This window comes from Leptidea sinapis, chromosome 26 (assembly GCF_905404315.1).
Source record: "Leptidea sinapis chromosome 26, ilLepSina1.1, whole genome shotgun sequence".
Classification (NCBI taxonomy): Eukaryota; Metazoa; Arthropoda; class Insecta; order Lepidoptera; family Pieridae; genus Leptidea; species Leptidea sinapis.
Genome location: NC_066290.1, coordinates 7,158,477 through 7,176,362, shown reverse-complemented (window position 1 = coordinate 7,176,362; position 17,886 = coordinate 7,158,477). Strand labels below are relative to the sequence as shown.

General features: G+C 34.4%; 1 protein-coding gene across 1 annotated transcript; it reads left to right on the top strand.

Annotated features, from left to right (window-relative positions):
- Positions 1 to 480: 480 nt before the first annotated feature.
- Positions 481 to 17,450, top strand: LOC126972372 (ecdysteroid-regulated 16 kDa protein-like). The gene is made up of 3 exons (XM_050819069.1): positions 481 to 648; positions 14,520 to 14,630; positions 16,554 to 17,450. Exons 1-3 carry the CDS (start codon positions 573 to 575, stop codon positions 16,829 to 16,831), a joined length of 465 nt encoding a protein of 154 aa, XP_050675026.1. The 5' UTR covers positions 481 to 572; the 3' UTR covers positions 16,832 to 17,450.
- Positions 17,451 to 17,886: the final 436 nt, after the last annotated feature.

Here is a 17,886-nt window from a genome sequence, read left to right as displayed (position 1 = left end):
TCTGTCGGGTCAGCTAGTTGGAAATAAAAATAATTATGGGTCCCAAATCGAAATAAAAACTATCCTATCTCTCAAGTTGGACTAACTGCACTCCATGAAGCAATCCCCATTAAAATCCGTTCATTAGTTTAGGAGTCCATCGCGGACAAACAACGTGTCACTTAATTTATATATATTAAGATTAAGATAAGTAACTCTCACGGTAGACTTTGTTAAGTCTGAGTAAACGAAAACCAGACCACTGTATAAGTGTGAATAGAGTTATATTTATTTTATAATTCTTATAGACTCGTTATGTTGAGCAGTGAGCCTGAAGCCGGTGTTATAAGTTATAACCCGTGTAAAACCTGCCACAGCTACCTGCGTAGACACTAATAGCTTGAGGAACCGACTACAAAGTAAAAAATTCACGTGATCGCATAAAAATGAACTATTATCAACCTTATGTTGTATGTTTTAAGAGCTAAGTGTTACACTGTGTCTGTATTGTGATTATAGTCAAGAAATGAACGTTTAAAGAGACCATTTAAGCGGAGCTCGTGCAGTTTGAATCTTGTCAATCAGACATAAACATGTTTTCCCAGTGCTTAGTCGTGTGTTGTCTCTTGGGGATCGCCGTTGCAAGCAACTTAATATCACAATGTCCAGGCAAGTTCTTACATAAGACCTACTTTCTATATCGAAGACTTAAAAATATTATTGTACACCAATAGTATTACTTCTTCCATTGCTTTGCTTTCGCCTATTATAAGATGGAAAAGATATCTTGTACAATAAGTATTTTATGTTCGCACATCGGGTGGAATAACGTCATAACTAAGTGCTAAAATTGGTAGAATGAGTCTTAGAGCACAAATGATCTCGAATTTTCGTCTACAGCCGGCATTAATGTCATAAATTTAACTCTTAATATTACTGACTCATATGTCGTTGCGGTTTTGGTGGGTTTTTATAAACGCCTGTGTGAAAACGTTCTAATCACAGACATAGATCCAAGTAGATAACGTAAATCCCTCCGTCTGTATGAAAACGTGCCCTTTTTTTGTACCTACTGTGACGTCGTTAAAAATGCCAGTGCATCGAGTCTAACGTTAAGCCACTCACCTCATCATTAGTTGACGTTTTCAGTACATCAAATTCAAATTCAAAAACACTTTATTCATGTAGGTCACGGAAATGACACTTATGAATGTCAAAAAGAAAATAAAAATATTGTTTCTTATTGAATTTACCGCTATTTCGTAAAGGGTTGAGCTGATGAAAAGAAGTAGCAAGAAACTCATTTCATCAATAGTCGGTATTGCTTATTACTAAAATCGGCAATGTATTATAAATCATAATAAAAAAATAAAATGAAAGCGTCAAAGGAAGAGCATTGCTCCTCTTTTGGCCACGCGAAGTACATCCACTCGCGGCATCTATTTGGATCCATGTCTGTGGTTCTAATTGTTTAGTTGCTAGTGACCCCGTCTCATGAAGTGTTTGCGTGTAGGAGCAACAACGTCATTAAGGTTATTCTGACAAATCTTAATATATATAAATTACGTGACACGTTGTTTGTCCGCGATGGACTCCTAAACTAATGAACGGATTTTAATGGGGATTACTTCATGGAGTGCAATTTGGTCCAACTTGAGAGATAGGATAGTTTTTATTTCGATTTGGGACCCATAATTATTTTTAGTTTCAATATTTGTTTTGTATGGACATATTTTCTATGAGAGAAATTAGTGACGCACGGTTTGACAGTTCTGCTGTGAAACAATTTCATTCTAACAACAGGGAGCGTTTTTTAAGAAATAATTCTTGGTGTTTTGAAATATTATTGGCGCATTCCTATAAAACAGTATTTTTTTTATTATGTACAGAACAACGTCTGTCGGGGCAGCTAGTATTCTATAATTTGCCATGATTATGCCGTTCAACTATACACTTTAAATAAGTAATTTTAAACGAATGGCATATTCAATACGCCACAAACTAGGATATTATCATCCCCACCATCTGGGGTCTGGCGTGTACTACTGCGGTTTTCAAGGAACCATCTTCCATGTAAAACCAAACTATTTTTTTTTAAATGAAAATAAGGGACGGGAGGAGCAGGACGTTCCGCTAATGGTAATTGTTAAGCCCTACCCAGTACAATGCAGTGCCGCTCAGGATTCTTGAAAAACCCAAAAATTCTGAGCGGCACTACAATTACGCTCATCACCTTGAGACATAAGATGTTAAGTCGCATTTGCCCAGTAATTTCACTAGCTACGGCTCCCTACAGACCGAAACACAGTAATGATTACACATTACTGCTTCACGTCAGAAATTGGTGCCGTTGTGGTATCCATAATCTATCCAGCTTCCTGTGCAAAGGAGCCTTCCACTGGTAACTATACAATGAGCATCCTTGTCCGTGGTTTCCAGTACGGTACGACATGGGTAACTTAAAAAAACCGTACACTTACGTAAAATGCCGGCAACGCTCCTGTGATTCCTTTGGTATTCAAATTAAAATATTTTTATTCAAAATAAGATTTAAAATCGCTTATTGTACGTCAAAAACTACCACCGACTCCAAATAACGTGCCTCACTGCTGAGAAGACAGGGCAAAACAAACCCGGCGAAGGTTTTTTTTAAAATTTCGTTAAAATATATACCTAATATCGTACAATAAACATTTATAATTACACAGCCTAAAGGTGTTCACTCCATTCCCAGTCTGTGGTATCTTTATTATTTCGTAATACATTTGTTTTGTAGGTACATATCTGGGATCATGTTGTAAATAATATATAAACGACTTAACCGAGAAGAAGGCATAACAAGTAGGCATATGTTTGTTGTAGCAAATTCGTGTGCTTATAAACACACAGAACATGAAGAATATATTGAGATGCAACTGTCAAAATGCTTATTTCATTAACGGCCGTTTTCAATAACCTATCTATCCTTAGTTTAACTTACTAGAGGTAAGACAAATCTATCCTTTTACGCTTACTTACATTTCAATAACCTATCGACATAAAGCGAAAATACATTAACTATATAACTATGGATAGAAATGATCTTGTCAGTAAACGGTGACAGCAATGCAGTAAATTTTTGAGTGGTGTGACAGTGGCGGTGGTTAAATTCGTGTGTTCGATTGCTATCAAATGTGCTAAGATTCGCGTTTTGAAAAAAAAAAGCATTTAGAATCCGGTTTTGATATTTTTTCGTCCAATGCAGATTAGCAATGCACCGATGCAATATAATATCAAAGTCCAGCATTAAAATGAGATTGTAATTGTAAAGGACAAAATTAGCAAGATAACTGGGATTATTAGATAGATAATTTTAATTTTAATAATAATGTAGGTATTCAGCATCATTTAGTGTTATAATCATTATCATTAATGAATAATTTATAGAAGTTTCTAATTGTTTCTGAACAACAATGCAATGCTATGAAAAACTTTATTCAGACTGAAGTTCATAGTACTTACGTAATTCATAAACTTTAATATTATTAACAAAGATTTTTTTATCCCGATTGGTAAATCCAGTTATGAACAGTATTTTTATCGATGTCGAATTTATAAAAATCATTATTAAATTCGTTATATTGTGCTTGCTGAGTTGTACCTATATTAGTAGCTAATAGTAACTAATTCTAGTAGGCTTCATAAGATACATAATAGCTTTAAGGGTAAATGTATACACTTCTATAATAAAGTCCCAGCCACGTTTCAGGCATTATCTATAAATAATTTAAATGTTTTATAAAAAAAATGGCTCTGTCGTAAATCCTATTACTCCACTGCTGAATATCTAAATGATTGGACGGCCTGGGACTAGATTGTGATTATTTTATAGCGATAGAAATGACTGTACAATATTGTATATTTTTATTGAAAAGAGAGCCATTTGTTTCCAAAGCAGTAGTGGTATCTAGTAGTTATTAGAAATGACATCAAAAAGAATTCTAAAGGAATCAATTTTGAGAAAATATATGCCTTTTACGCCTTTTTATGCCTTTTATTATATTTATGTAACTTTTCCAAATACGTCTTACTATTTTTTTTTTGGTTTTATTTCCGTTACTAGCTCATTCTTTGCTTTTTCCTTTCTAAAGTGTACTACAATATACATACAGAGGTAACCCAACATAAATGCAAAAACTATTACGTAATCTACGTTACTATTTTTGACAAATGTTGATGTGAAAATAATAATAATCAAATTAAAACTGGTTATAAAATAATATAAGGAACCAGTGAAAAGAATTTTGAGAATTCAATGCCAAGAATTTTTATTTTGTGTATCAAAACTTGCTACTAAACTTATCAAATTGACTTAAAACATTATAACTTAACTGTAAAAGTCATGACCGCGTAAATAAAAAAAAAATAATATGCACACGGACGAGTAAAAAAAGTGCGCGCCGTGATATTAGGCAAGTGACGCACCGTTATGCTAGTTTGTGTGCGGTTACGGGGGATACTAGTTACACAATTTTTTCTCCCTTCAATAATCATAATATATGGCCACAAATACTTATATAGTATCGTTTTTACACTTTTTCACAACGCACGACGGCATTTTTAAAATATTTTATTGAGACGCAAACTGATCTGTCACAGACGATGACAATTCTCTGGTCGCCTATCGGCCTATAATAATATAATCTTTTGGTGAACCAAAGTTGCTAAATGAGAAGTAGGTAATATCTTATATATATTACTAAATTTAATTATTTTTAGATAATGTGTTTTAAACAAATAGGATGTTCATAAAGCTTAATCAAGTAAGTATTCAATATAAGATTACCAGAAATATTTTATTTTAACTTATTTTTATTTTTTACTCTTATGTATTAAGATAAATATTATAATTTATGTGCTTGTAGTTCAAATAAAAAATGCAATGTTGTTTCGTGTTTCGCATAAGGCCACGGAGCAAATCATCGGGCAGTCTGTTGTAGAGGCTAGCTTGCAAGTGTCTGACCTCGCACACAATATAATAAGTTGATAATTAATATATTATTCAATTTATTTTACTCAATTGTTGGTCTCGCATTTCAAGATTATAGTTTTATCCTCGCCATTCGTTGTGCCATCAATGTCAAAAGATGATTTGGTTGGTGAATTGTGACTGATATAGATGATCTATCAAATATATTTGAACTAAATCGTTGGTAAATTTTTTCAAATGCTAACTTTTTATTAGCAAGAAATGTCCAAATTTCGTATAAGGTTCATATTATAGCCCCTGAGTTTAATATTCTAGCACCTATATCTTAATTTTTGTAAAATTTATGGACGATTTTACAGGCGTTTATTATGAAATTTTCCAACCACCTATTCGGAGTTCCATTACCTATTTCCTGTTTCAATTTTAAAATCATAATATTTCGGACAGAGTAAGTAGTAAAACTAATTCTTATAAGTTTATTTATACCTACATGTCAATGCAATGAGTTTACGCACAATATTGGGCGTTGTCTCACCAACCTTTATATCTTCAGTTCCCAGTGCGTCTTTGGTTATACGAATTATTGTAAATCGTGTTCCAGGCACTGATGAGTACAAAAAGAAGGACTCCGCGCCGTGATATTAGCAAGTGAAGCACCGTTATGCTAGTGTGTGTGAGGTTATGGGGGATACTAGTTACACAATTTTTTCTCCCTTAAATAATCATATATGGCCACAAATACTTATATAGTATCGTTTATACACTTTTTCACAATGCACGACGGCATTTTTAAAATATTTTATTGAGACGCAAACTGATCTGTCACATACGATGACAATTTTCATAATGGCCGCCTATCGGCCTGTAAGTGTGTACGTGGGGCTATGTATGTATTTACACGTTAATCGGCTTATTTTGGTGTTACACTGTTATGTAAGGTGACATGGAGTCCTTATTTTTTTACTAGTCCGTGGTTCCAGGTAATTAACAAATTTTATATTTCAATGAATGTACTTAAGTAAATGTTGAAAAAAAAAGAACGGACTTTACAAGGACACAATAATTACAAGTGTGCTTTTCGTTGCACACAAATTTTCTTTTTAAAAATGTATTCAGATGTATGAAACATATCGCTAGATGCTCATATCTCTATACGACTATGATGGATGGCAAAATAGACATATTATGTCGGACGTGCTACCATCCTGGTGAGTCCATCAGACATATGATTTCCGGTTGTTTTCGTCTTGCCAATGGGGAGAGTTGGCATAATAGTACTTAGTATTTGATAATTCAACAACAACTTCTCTTCGATACGATCTTGTGAATTTTGAAGTTGTATATTAAAAGTATACTCCCGAGCCAGTCCTGGAAAACGGCCGTGCCAAGCTCTACTTACCTATCATCACGGACAGAACTATTATTGCTATTAAGCCTTATATCGATTGGGGAGACCGGTTAGAGCGTCGGGCATTTGTTGTAAATATAACTGTTCCGTGTCATCACACGGACGAGAGGTTATCATCATAACCTTGTGCTTGCGGAGATAGCGAAATTGTCGAAGTATCTAGAGTCTAGACCTAACATACGAGGTTACTGATGTTGTTGGCATGTGCGACGTTGATTCAACAATAATTGTCCCGATAGTCGTTTCCGTGAACCGACTAATAAGTCGGTTTTTATTATGGAATTATATACGGAACAGTTTGCTATTGCGAAGAGACCATTATCTCAAGACGCTGTCGCTAATTAATTGGATTACGGATCTGATACAGAAGGCAACTCCTTCTTCCTCAGTCTGTCGCCCTAGCCAACGACGGAATTGTCGTGACTCGTGAACCTACGCCAGCGAGACTCACTTTCGAGAGTTTTGCATGAATATGTGATATCATCATCAACATCAGCTGGAAGATGTCCACTGCTGGACAAAGGCCTCCTCCAAAGATTTCCACGACGATCGGTCCTGCGCTTCCCTCATTCAACGTATTCCGTCGATCTTGACCAGATCGTCGGTCTGCGTCTTCCGGTACGTGGTCGCCATTCGAGGGCTTTACTGCCCCAACGTCCATCTGTCTGTCGAACTATGTGCCCTGCCTCCTGCCACATCAGTTTCGCAATCATTTGGACGATGTCGGTAGCTTTGGTTCTTCTACGGATCTCCTAATTTCTGATTCGATCTCGCAGGGAAACTGCGAGTATAGCCCTCTCCATTGCCCTCTGAGCGACCATGAGCTTTCTCACAAGGCTCATAGTTAGCGACCACATGTGATATAAATATAGAGAATAAGATTAAATTGTAATAGAGTTTAATAATAATACTAAAACCGATACCACTTAGGGACCTCATTGGTTAAAAATATTTTTTTAACCCTGTGATGTGTATGTCGTTAGACCGCAGAATCTTTATAAGCAGGTTAAGGAATGCGCCGCAGTTTGCTGTGAGCTCTTGTGGGTTAATTAAATTATATCTCTAGACATTGCACGCGCATTGAACATGTTAACAATTTAACTTCATTTGTGATGGAAATTATACAGTAGGTATTAATTGAATAATATATCTACTGGTTAACACGTGATTACATTGAGCAAGATTTCGGAGGGAAGTCGACTTTTGGGATATTTTATGTTATGTTATCTAGCAGATAGACTCAGCTCTGCGGCATATGCAGTTAGAAAGATTAGAGAGTACACGAATGTTGCGACCGCTAGATTAGTGTACTTCAGTTATTTTCACAGCATCATGACGAAAGGTATTTTACTATGGGGTCATGCTGCTGACATTGATATAGTGTTTGCTCTGCAAAAGAGAGCTGTTCGTGCTATATATCAGCTTGGTTATAGACAGTCTCTCAAAGAAAAATTTAAAGATATAAATATTATGACTGTTCATTGTCGGTACATTTATGAAAATTTTATATAGGTTCACAAAAATCGTCACCTTTTTGCACTTAATAGTGATTTTCATTATTATAACTAACTCTCTCAGAGCGCCATTTGTTTCCGAAGCGGTAGTAGTATCTAGTAGTAATTAGAAATGACATCAAAATGAATTCTAAAGGAATCAATTTTGAGAAAATAAATGCCTTTTATGCCTTTTATGTTTAGAAGTTGACACTGGTGTTGTACAACCCTTGGTGTGACGACGAGGATTAAAAATTACTTGTAATCGCACTGGTGTGACAAACTGGTGTGACCACGAGTCGGGAATGAATTTTTTACCGACACCTCCAGCAAATATCGTAAATATATACAAAAATGTATAAAAAAACTTAACAAGTTTTATACCTTCCTCAAGAACCACACACTCCATTGGCGAAAACAGCATGAAAATCGGTGCAGTAGTTTTTGAGTTTATCGCAAACAGACATCGCGGCTGAGCACTTTGTTTAAGGCGACACTAAATGACGATAACGACCTTGAGCGATAAGAGTTCACGGCTGCCAGCTTGCCATCTATGTAACAAAGCCAATATTTTCAAAATTCTTGCGTGGAAAACAGTTTTTTTGTTTACAATCCTCGTTATTCACTACTAATCTGAATAAATGTACCTACACAAAAAAGTACAAGCTATAAGAATAACTTTTCTGAGAGTAGTACTAAAAGAATGCGTCCTGCCATGCCAAAAAACTTGTTTAACTGCATAGAAAAGTGGTAGTTCAAAAAGACTCGGGAGTGTTAACTATAACCAACAGCAAGCATTAGCAATCTATAAACAAGACTTAAGGATATGTGTAACATAATTAGGTAATGTTCATTGCTAGAAATGATATATTATCACCACAAAACTTGTCTAAAAACACCATGTTTGCGTGTTTTCTGCTTACTCCTCGCCTTAATAATATGTAGTGATATAGGTAATTAAACTGCCTAAACAAGTTAAAATTTTGTGTACCTGCTATAAGGATTGGGTTTATAAAACATAAAGATAATAGGTATTCTACTTAATTATTAACAGTATTAGCATACCGGATATTTAATTAAAGTAAGCCATTGATTGAGGAAGTGGCTTCATTAGTTGTTGTAGAATAAATATTCATTTCAAGTTGGACCAATATCACGGACACCTTGGGAAAGTAATGTTTGCTCATTCAAATAAATAATAGTAGATTTTACAAGATATTAATATAAATATTTTGGATACTCCTCGCACCATTTAAAAAATAAAGATGTTATTTTATTGATTAGGTAACTTAGGTACTTTCGATATCAGATTATTTATTATTAATATTTATTTATTTATTTGTATAAAGAAACTTACTTACAGCTATTTATATTACATAAAGGTATGAAAATCGATAAATATTACACTAGCCAAAATAGTTCCTAACGATGCTTATTACATAGTGAAGTTTTAAGACTTATTAATAATAATTACAAAAAAAAATAAAAAAGTTTAAAGAACCACTGATACAAATATATATTTATATATACATATATATATATAAAGATATGTACATAAAAACACATAAATACAAATATATAGAAAATAAAAACAAAGATAACATAAGCAACTTTCATTATGAGTTTGAGTGTATTCATTGTATGAGACGCCAGTTAATACAATAATTATTGTAGGTAAAACAACTAAACGTCTGACAATGGGTTTCCGAGTAGTGGGTACTTAACTTCAATAAAAACTGGTATTTTACGAGTTAGTTCGTAGCGCTGCGAATATAAGAATTAATAAAGAGGTTTTTCAACGATCCTTAACATTTAACAATCATTAAATAACCTCGTATGCTTGTGCAAAAACATGAACTTCGTATTGGCATGTAAAAACTTAGCGCAGCTAAAGTAGATATTTGGTACTTACATAATATATTTATATTCATACTAGCTGACCCAGCAAACGTTGTATTTCCTATATTAAAATCGCGATACAAAAGTACCTGTTCATCGTAGATGGGTGAAATTTTGAAATTGTATGTAGGTATTTATTAATACTGACTCATAATAAAATTTAAAAAAAGAGTAAAAAAATTAAAAAAAAAATTGGCGTGGACCACCCTTAACATTTAGGGGGATGAAAAATAAATGTTGTCTGATTCTCAGACCTGGGTAGGTCTGAGAATTGGAACTCAAAATTTCATGAGAAACGGTCAAGCCGTTTCGAAGGAGTTTAACTACAAACACCGCGACATGAGAATCTTATATATTAGATTATACTACCTAAACAACTAACAATAATTACCTCTTTTCATTATTGTTACTTATGTAACAATTATTCTATTCTATTCTATTCTTCCTACTATGGCTCCTGTGGAAGGTATACCACAAGTTTGCCAATGTCACGTTAAGGTAGACCACCAAGCTTAGAGTATTTGTTTACTAATTTTAATGGTATTGATCGGTGCTTAAGATTGAAACAAGTTTTATTTTCTTATACCTGAAACAAATATACATGCTGTTAGGACTATAGACAAACACAAATATAATTACTTAAATTATTTGATATAAGTACTTAGTGCTATTTACAACTTAATCTTATTTATTTTAATATATTTACACAAAATATATACAAAAGGAGTGAAAACTAGGGAGAGGAGACATTTAAAGGAAGTTGGGCGGGGTAACAATTATTAAGCTGTTTGTAAAGTATTAAGTAACCTGGAAATGACACATGACATGACATTGACACACGACATTGACACATTGAATTGAAATACCGAGATCACAAATATTGTTTGGATTAAAATGACCGAAACAAAAAATATTTTATGCCCTTCTCAGAGTTTCTGTTTCGTTTTTTAATCGGCAACACGTCGGTTGCGATCGTAGTTTATTTGCAAATATTGCATCACTAACATTATGTTAAGTGACGAGGTTAAGTGGGACCTAAGTGTGGGTGTGGGCTTGAATGCGTCGCTTCTCTCTAGACTCTACATCACTCCCTTGCTTCGGTTTATAGAATTCTTTATTATTATTAAGACAAAAAAGGAACTTATATGAGAGATAAGTTAAATAAAAAATAAGGTTAGTATTATTTACTTATCCGGTATGAAAAAGTGGTTATTATAAAGAATTAGTGGTTAATAATAGGTACAATAATCTAGTGTAAGGACACAGTGATATATTATCGCAATAGGAAAAGACGGTTAACAAAGTAAATACAAATAGGGGGTTTCCCCTAAGAATCTCCGTAAAGTGAGCAGAAGCGGGCTCGCGTGGAATGGTGCTCACAGATGCTAATGGAGTACGACCACGGACATTCTAATGCTGTTTATGACATTGTAAAAGGAGACGAAACGAGGATTTATTGTTTTGACCCCGAAAAAACACAGCAATCTTGTGAATGGGTGTTTGAAAATGAAAACAGGCCAACAAAAGTGAGGCAGGCGAGAAACTAGTGGGAGGCTCCTTTGCACAGGAAGCCGGCTAGATTATGGATACCACAACGGCGCCTATTTCTGCCGTAAAGCAGTAATGGGTAAACATTACTGTGTTTCGGTCTGGAGGGCGCCGTAGCTAGCGACATTACTAGGCAAATGAGACTTAACATCTTATGTCTCAGGGTGACGAGCGCAATTATGGTGTTGCTCAAATTTTTGGGGTTTTCAAGAATCCTGAGCGGCACTGCATTGTAATGGGTAGGGCGTATCAATTACCATCAGCTGAACGTCCTGCTCGACTCGTCCCTAATTTTCATAAAGAAAAAAAAAAGAAAAAAAAGCGTTAGTAAAAAAATTATCGCATTTTTTTCTCAGCTACGGGTACCACCTGCACAATACAACTTAAAGATCAAAAGAGTATTAATGCCGTGTGGTATTCTACCATTTGTTTACCCAGGATGTTAAAAAAAAATCGCGAAAGACAACCCAAAAACCGCGTTCTCCGACATCATGACAATGCTTCTTCAGACACACTCTCAAAACTCTAGTCATTTTTAAGTTCCGAAAAAGTACAACTCGTCACCCATCCTGCACATAGCCCCGACCTAGCACCCTGTGGTTTCTGTATTTTCCCCAAAATCAAAGATTTGATGAAGGGTTTCATTTTACCAATTGCGAAGAGGCAGTGATAGCGTTCAATCAGCACGTACAAAACTTGACTTTAGATCTGTGGTCCTCCTGTTTTGAATAATGGTTCGATCGCATGAAAAAATGTTTAAAATGTAAAGGAGAGTATTTTGAAAAGCAATAAACATAATATTTTGGTTATAACATGTTGTTTTTTTAAGTTACGCAAAACTTTTACCCCCTTATTCATAATAGTCTGCTAACTTAAAGCATTGCTAATTCTCACTCTGACTTCTTCTATTGACCTAAGTCAGAATGAGAAAAAACACTCCTAAGCGGCTGTTTAAAGTTAGCGGACCATTATGAATAAGGGGGTTAGTGTTACCTTGGTACCTATCTGCTATTACGTTTACAGTGCTTTAAACACTTCCATACATTTAGTATGAGAGTATTAGGTCATTGTACCGCACAACAAGGCCGCTACTTCGACCGTCTAATATCTGTACCTACTAAGCTAAAACAATCTTTTAATATTTGGAAACTTAACCTTTCGACTAATTTCATACTAAATGAATTACGGTGTTAAATATTAAAATTTGATATTATCAATACTATATATATTATATACTTCTTGCTTGATTTTATAAAAGTTTTTGATGTAATTTTGCTGAATAGATAACGTACCTACTATACATATCATTTTAAAGGTTTTTCTTTATCTGTAATAGTTACAGAATCATCGCCTGGTCATACTTTACGATTACATCCTGTATATATTAATCAAATCAATATGCATATTTCGCTATTAAGACGAAAGGGTTATTAGAAAACACGCAAACAAGGTGTTTTATGGCAACTTTTATGGTGAAAATATAGCATTTGGAGCTATGGACACTGCTTTATCCTGTTACACATACCCTTAAGTATTATTTGAAACTTGCCACTGCTTGCTGTTGGTTATAATTAACACTCCAGCGATATTATTAACTACCATTTTAATTTACAGTAAAACACGATGGTATGGATGGTATCGAAACAGTATGGATATATACATATTTATTTATTTATAATCGCTTATAAAATGCTCACAGAATACCTTTATTTATTTTTGGTGTATGTGGATGATGCAGCTACTGTACTCAATAACTTTTGTATTAATTTACATTTACTTTTTTGACTTACTCGCATAAGACATTGACTATTTGACGTTTGAGTGTGTCTGTTGCATCATTTTACATATTACATTGTAATTTGAAATGATTTGTAAATCGATGTACTTAAATGTAAATCTTGATATAAAAGAGTGGCAATGAGTTTCTTGCTACTTCTTCTCATTAGCTTTACGAAGTAGCGGTAGGATTCAATAAGAAAAATAATTGATTTTCTTTTTGACATTCATAAGTGTCATTTCAGTGACGTACGTGAATAAACTGATTTTGATTTGATTTGATGTTTCTCGGTATGACGCTTTAGTACGAAACTCAGAAGAGATATGCATAAAGCTTGTACTTTTATTGTGAAAGTTAATTTATTAGGATTAGTAATCAATAACAAAGATTGAAGGCATATAACTGTTTGCGCCTTACTTTTTGAAACAAAAGTTGAGTAAGAAAGTATTTGCCCACAAAATATGATCAGGCGTTACATTTTTCATGCCTTGCATCATTTACGTAGTGCTTGCTGTACTTGCGAAACAAGTATGTAAGGGTCGTAGCAATTGGAAAGAAGTGGTCTCTGCCTATTCCTACGGGAAAGAGGCGTGATTATATGTATGTATGTATGTATGTATGTTGCTGTACTTCAATCAGCGCGATGGTGGTATAATCATCTCGCATATGCCAGTGACCTTGCTCATTGGGCGAGGGCGGGTATACAGGGCATACCTATTACGTTTAAAGGTTAAATTAATAATTATTATTAAGAATTGATGAATAAATGATTAAGATAACCATCCGATGTAATTTGCTTTTCTGTATTATTGGAAACAATGTTAGTAGAATTGTGTTATTTGGAGTAATTTATTCTGAGATCAATTTATGATGATTCACAGTCAATTTAGGTCTTAACCCTATATTGAGGGTTGGTTTCTTATAAGAAACCAAAAGTTGCCGAAGATATCTGTTGTTTTGGAGAATCCTTAATCATGCTTCGCCAAGTGACAGAAAACGAATAAGACCAGTGGGAGGCTCCTTTGCACAGGTACCCGGATGGATTATGTGTACCACAACGGCGCCTATTGCTGCCGTGAAGCAGTAATGGGAAAGCATTACTTTGTTACAGTCTGAAGGGCGCAGTAGCTAGTGAAATTACTGGGCAAATGAGACTTATATATATACATCTTATGTCTCAAGGTGACGAGCGCAGTAGTAGTGCCGCTTAGTTTTTAGGGTTTTTCAAGAATCCTGAGCGCCACTGCATTGTAATGGGCAGGGGGTATCAATTACCATAAACTGACTGTCCTGCTCGTCTTGTCCCTTATTTTCGTAAAAAAAAGTGGCAAAGCAATCTGACTTCCAAGAAACTGTGTGAAACGCAACTCATTAATAGATTTATTTATTAAACAAGACTGTCCATTCCATACATCATTTAATTGTAATTCATGTTTTATATTACAGGACAATCAATACCAAACTTAAGCGAAAATGTTCAACTGCAGCAGTGCAAGAAATCTCCCTGCAAACTCAGGAAAGGCTCCACGCAGAATATCGTCATAAGTTTTATTCCAGGTAAAGTTTGTTAATCTCTTAAAAAAATTAAGAAAATTAGATGAAAATAGTACTGACTATTTCAGAGATTACCTAATTATATATTAGTAGCTGACCCGGCAAACGTTGTTTTGCCATATACATTATTTTTAGAGTTTCTTGGACATTGCAACATTACTTTATTTTTCTAAAATAAAACATTTTTTCGAAAATAAATGTAGCCTTAGTTACTCCTTCTTACATCAGCTACCTGCCAATAAAAGTCCTGTCAAAATCTATCCAGCCATTTCAGAGATTAGCCGGAACAAACAGACAGACAGACAGAAAAAAATATTTTGGTCTATGTACCGTACATATATTCATATACATGCAGTAATAGACGGTTATTTCAAACTAAACTAATTACAAACTATAACCTAACTAATTTGGAAACATTGAGCTGATCTGAACATATGGCCGTTGGGGCAGTAAAGTCCTCGAATGGCGACCAAGTACCGGAAGACGCAGTGTTGGTAGGCCCCCCACAAGATGGACCGACGATCTGGTCAAGATCGCCGGAATACGTTGGATGAGGGCAGCGCAGGACCGATCGTCGTGTAAATCTTTGGGGGAGGCCTTTGTCCAGCAGTGGACGTCTTCATAATGATGATGAGCTGAACTGTGACCAATTCTTTGATCAACTTGCTGTATTTATTTAAGTACCTATGTTCCATTATTATATTATTATATTATTATTCCTTATTGTTATATTCCCACACACGCAGAGAGCTCAAAGAAAAATATGAAGTCTTGTGCAAATAGACAAGGATATACACTACACAGAATACCTAATTATTAAAGAATAAGTTTAATTGATATTGAACAGTCGTTATTTTAAATTGAGACAATTCAGAACAACGTACATAATTGAAGCATTTTTGTCGCCGCCTCGTTAATAAATTCAATAATCACGTCTATATATATAAAAATGAATTGCTGTTCGTTAGTCTCGCTAAAACTCGAGAACGGCTGGACCGATTTGGCAAATTTTGGTCTTGAATTATTTGTGGAAGTCCAGAGAAGGTTTAAAAGGTGAATAAATAGGAAAATGCTGCTAAATTAAATAAAAACAACAAATTTGTTTTTCCTTTGATGAGTCCATACATAATTTCTATGAGAGAATTTATATACGTACGGTTTGACAGTTCTGCTGTGAAACAATTTCATAACGACAGCAGGGTGCATATTTTACGAAGTAATTTTTGATGTTATGATATACAGTGACAAATTCATACGGTATTCACGGTTTGACAGTTCTGCTGTGAAACAATTTCATAACGACAGCAGGGTGCATATTTTACGAAGTAATTTTTGATGTTATGATATACAGTGACAAATTCATACGGTATTCACGGTTTGACAGTTCTGCTGTGAAACAATTTCATAACGACAGCAGGGTGCATATTTTACGAAGTAATTTTTGATGTTATGATATAGTGACAAATTCATACGGTATTCACGGTTTGACAGTTCTGCTGTGAAACAATTTCATAACGAAAGCAGGGTGCATATTTTACGAAATAATTTTTGATGTTATGATATACATTGACAAATTCATATAAAAACATTATTTTATTTATTATATACAGAACAACGGCTGTCGGGTCTGTAACTAGTCAATAATAAAAAGAAATAAAACTGAAAAAAAAAGAGAAAATGACACTTATGAATGTCGAAAAAAAATTGTTCTTATTGAATCTACGGCTACTTCGTAAAGGGTTGAGCTAATGAGAAGAAGTAGCAAGAAACTCATTGCCACTCGTTTAAATCAAGATTTACAATTTCATCGGTTTACAAATCATTTCAATTATAATGTCATAAGTATTTATGTAAAAAATTACTTATTAATAAATACGTAGGCATTAATTATTTTTAAACTAATGAATTTTATTTCTATTTTTACAGAAAAGGACGTGGATTCAGTCACGAACCACGTTGTCGCAAATCTTTTAGGAATTGATTTACCTTTCATCGGAGTTGACGGTCAAGATGTCTGCGACAAAATCACCACTACAGATGGACAGAAGGCCTCGTGCCCCCTCAAAGCAGGAACCACATATACATACAGGGATTCTTTCCCAATTTATCAAGTATATCCGTCAATCGAAGCAAAGGTACATTGGTCCCTTATCCATAATAAAAAAGATATTGTTTGCTTTGAGGTGCCAATAAAAATTGTATAATTATTCATGTTTTAAAAACTATCAACTCAATTATTAAAAAATATTACATGCTTGCTTGGTAAACGACGACAATAATCTGGTATACACAAGTAGGTAGGTAACTCTATTTTGTTTAAAATTAGCTTATTATGAGATTTTCTGTTAAAGATAAACCAAGTACCAAGTGTTCTAGAGTCTGAATATGGATAAAAGGAAGGAAACTGGTTGGTTCTATTATACAATTTTTGACCATTCAAAGTTATCTTGAATAGTTTTATTTATACGTCCAGCTTACTTCCTATCCACGCTGAAATCTATGATAGTTTATTTATGCTTTTTAGCTATGTGCTATTGTAAAAGTTGAGTTATCTACCTACCCTCATTATATTATGTAATAAGTCACATTGTACATCATACCCTTCATGTTATCTCGTATTGGATAGAAAAAATTAAAATAAACCCTTAACAAATAAACTGTCTAAACTTTTTGTGTGGGTATCTCAATTTGTGATGTAATATATTTTAATAAATATTGTTATTTATAAAATTTTGGGTAAAAAGCTAACAAAATTTTTTATTTTTATACTTTTACCTTAGAAAGATCTATAAGGTTATTTAAATAAAGAATACCTAAACAAAACTGGTTCACAGACTTTTATTTCATGCACCAAACGTTAACAGGAACGGACTATATGTGGACTTTTTTGAGCTGTAGCCCCGAGCCCCATGCTAATACATGGCCCCAAGCTTCCATCGAAGGGATAGACCTATATAAAAGGGACCATATTATCAGTATATGTTACCAAACTAGGTATGAAGCTCGTTCTCCGGGATGTCGTACGGAAAGGATAACAATGTCAAACTATCGACTACGGCCGTTCCCAATATTCAGTCTATCTCCGGATCTGGCCTACTTGGGATAAAAATCGTAAGTATCGTTGACCTTTCCCACTAAACATATCGACGCTAACTCACCTTATCCGTACACGCTGTCTGTCAACGTCTAGCTTACCAGCGATAGATGTTTGTATGCAATGACGCGTCCCAATATAAGGCGATAAGAATGACTTATCGGG

Bases quoted from the DNA above. Each gene is read 5' to 3' on its own strand.
- LOC126972372 (XM_050819069.1), top strand. From the start codon at position 573: ATGTTTTCCCAGTGCTTAGTCGTGTGTTGTCTCTTGGGGATCGCCGTT. The intron at 649-14,519 runs GCAAGTTCTTAC...TTTATATTACAG, and splicing joins CTTAATATCACAATGTCCAG to GACAATCAATACCAAACTTA. The intron at 14,631-16,553 runs GTAAAGTTTGTT...CTATTTTTACAG, and splicing joins CGTCATAAGTTTTATTCCAG to AAAAGGACGTGGATTCAGTC.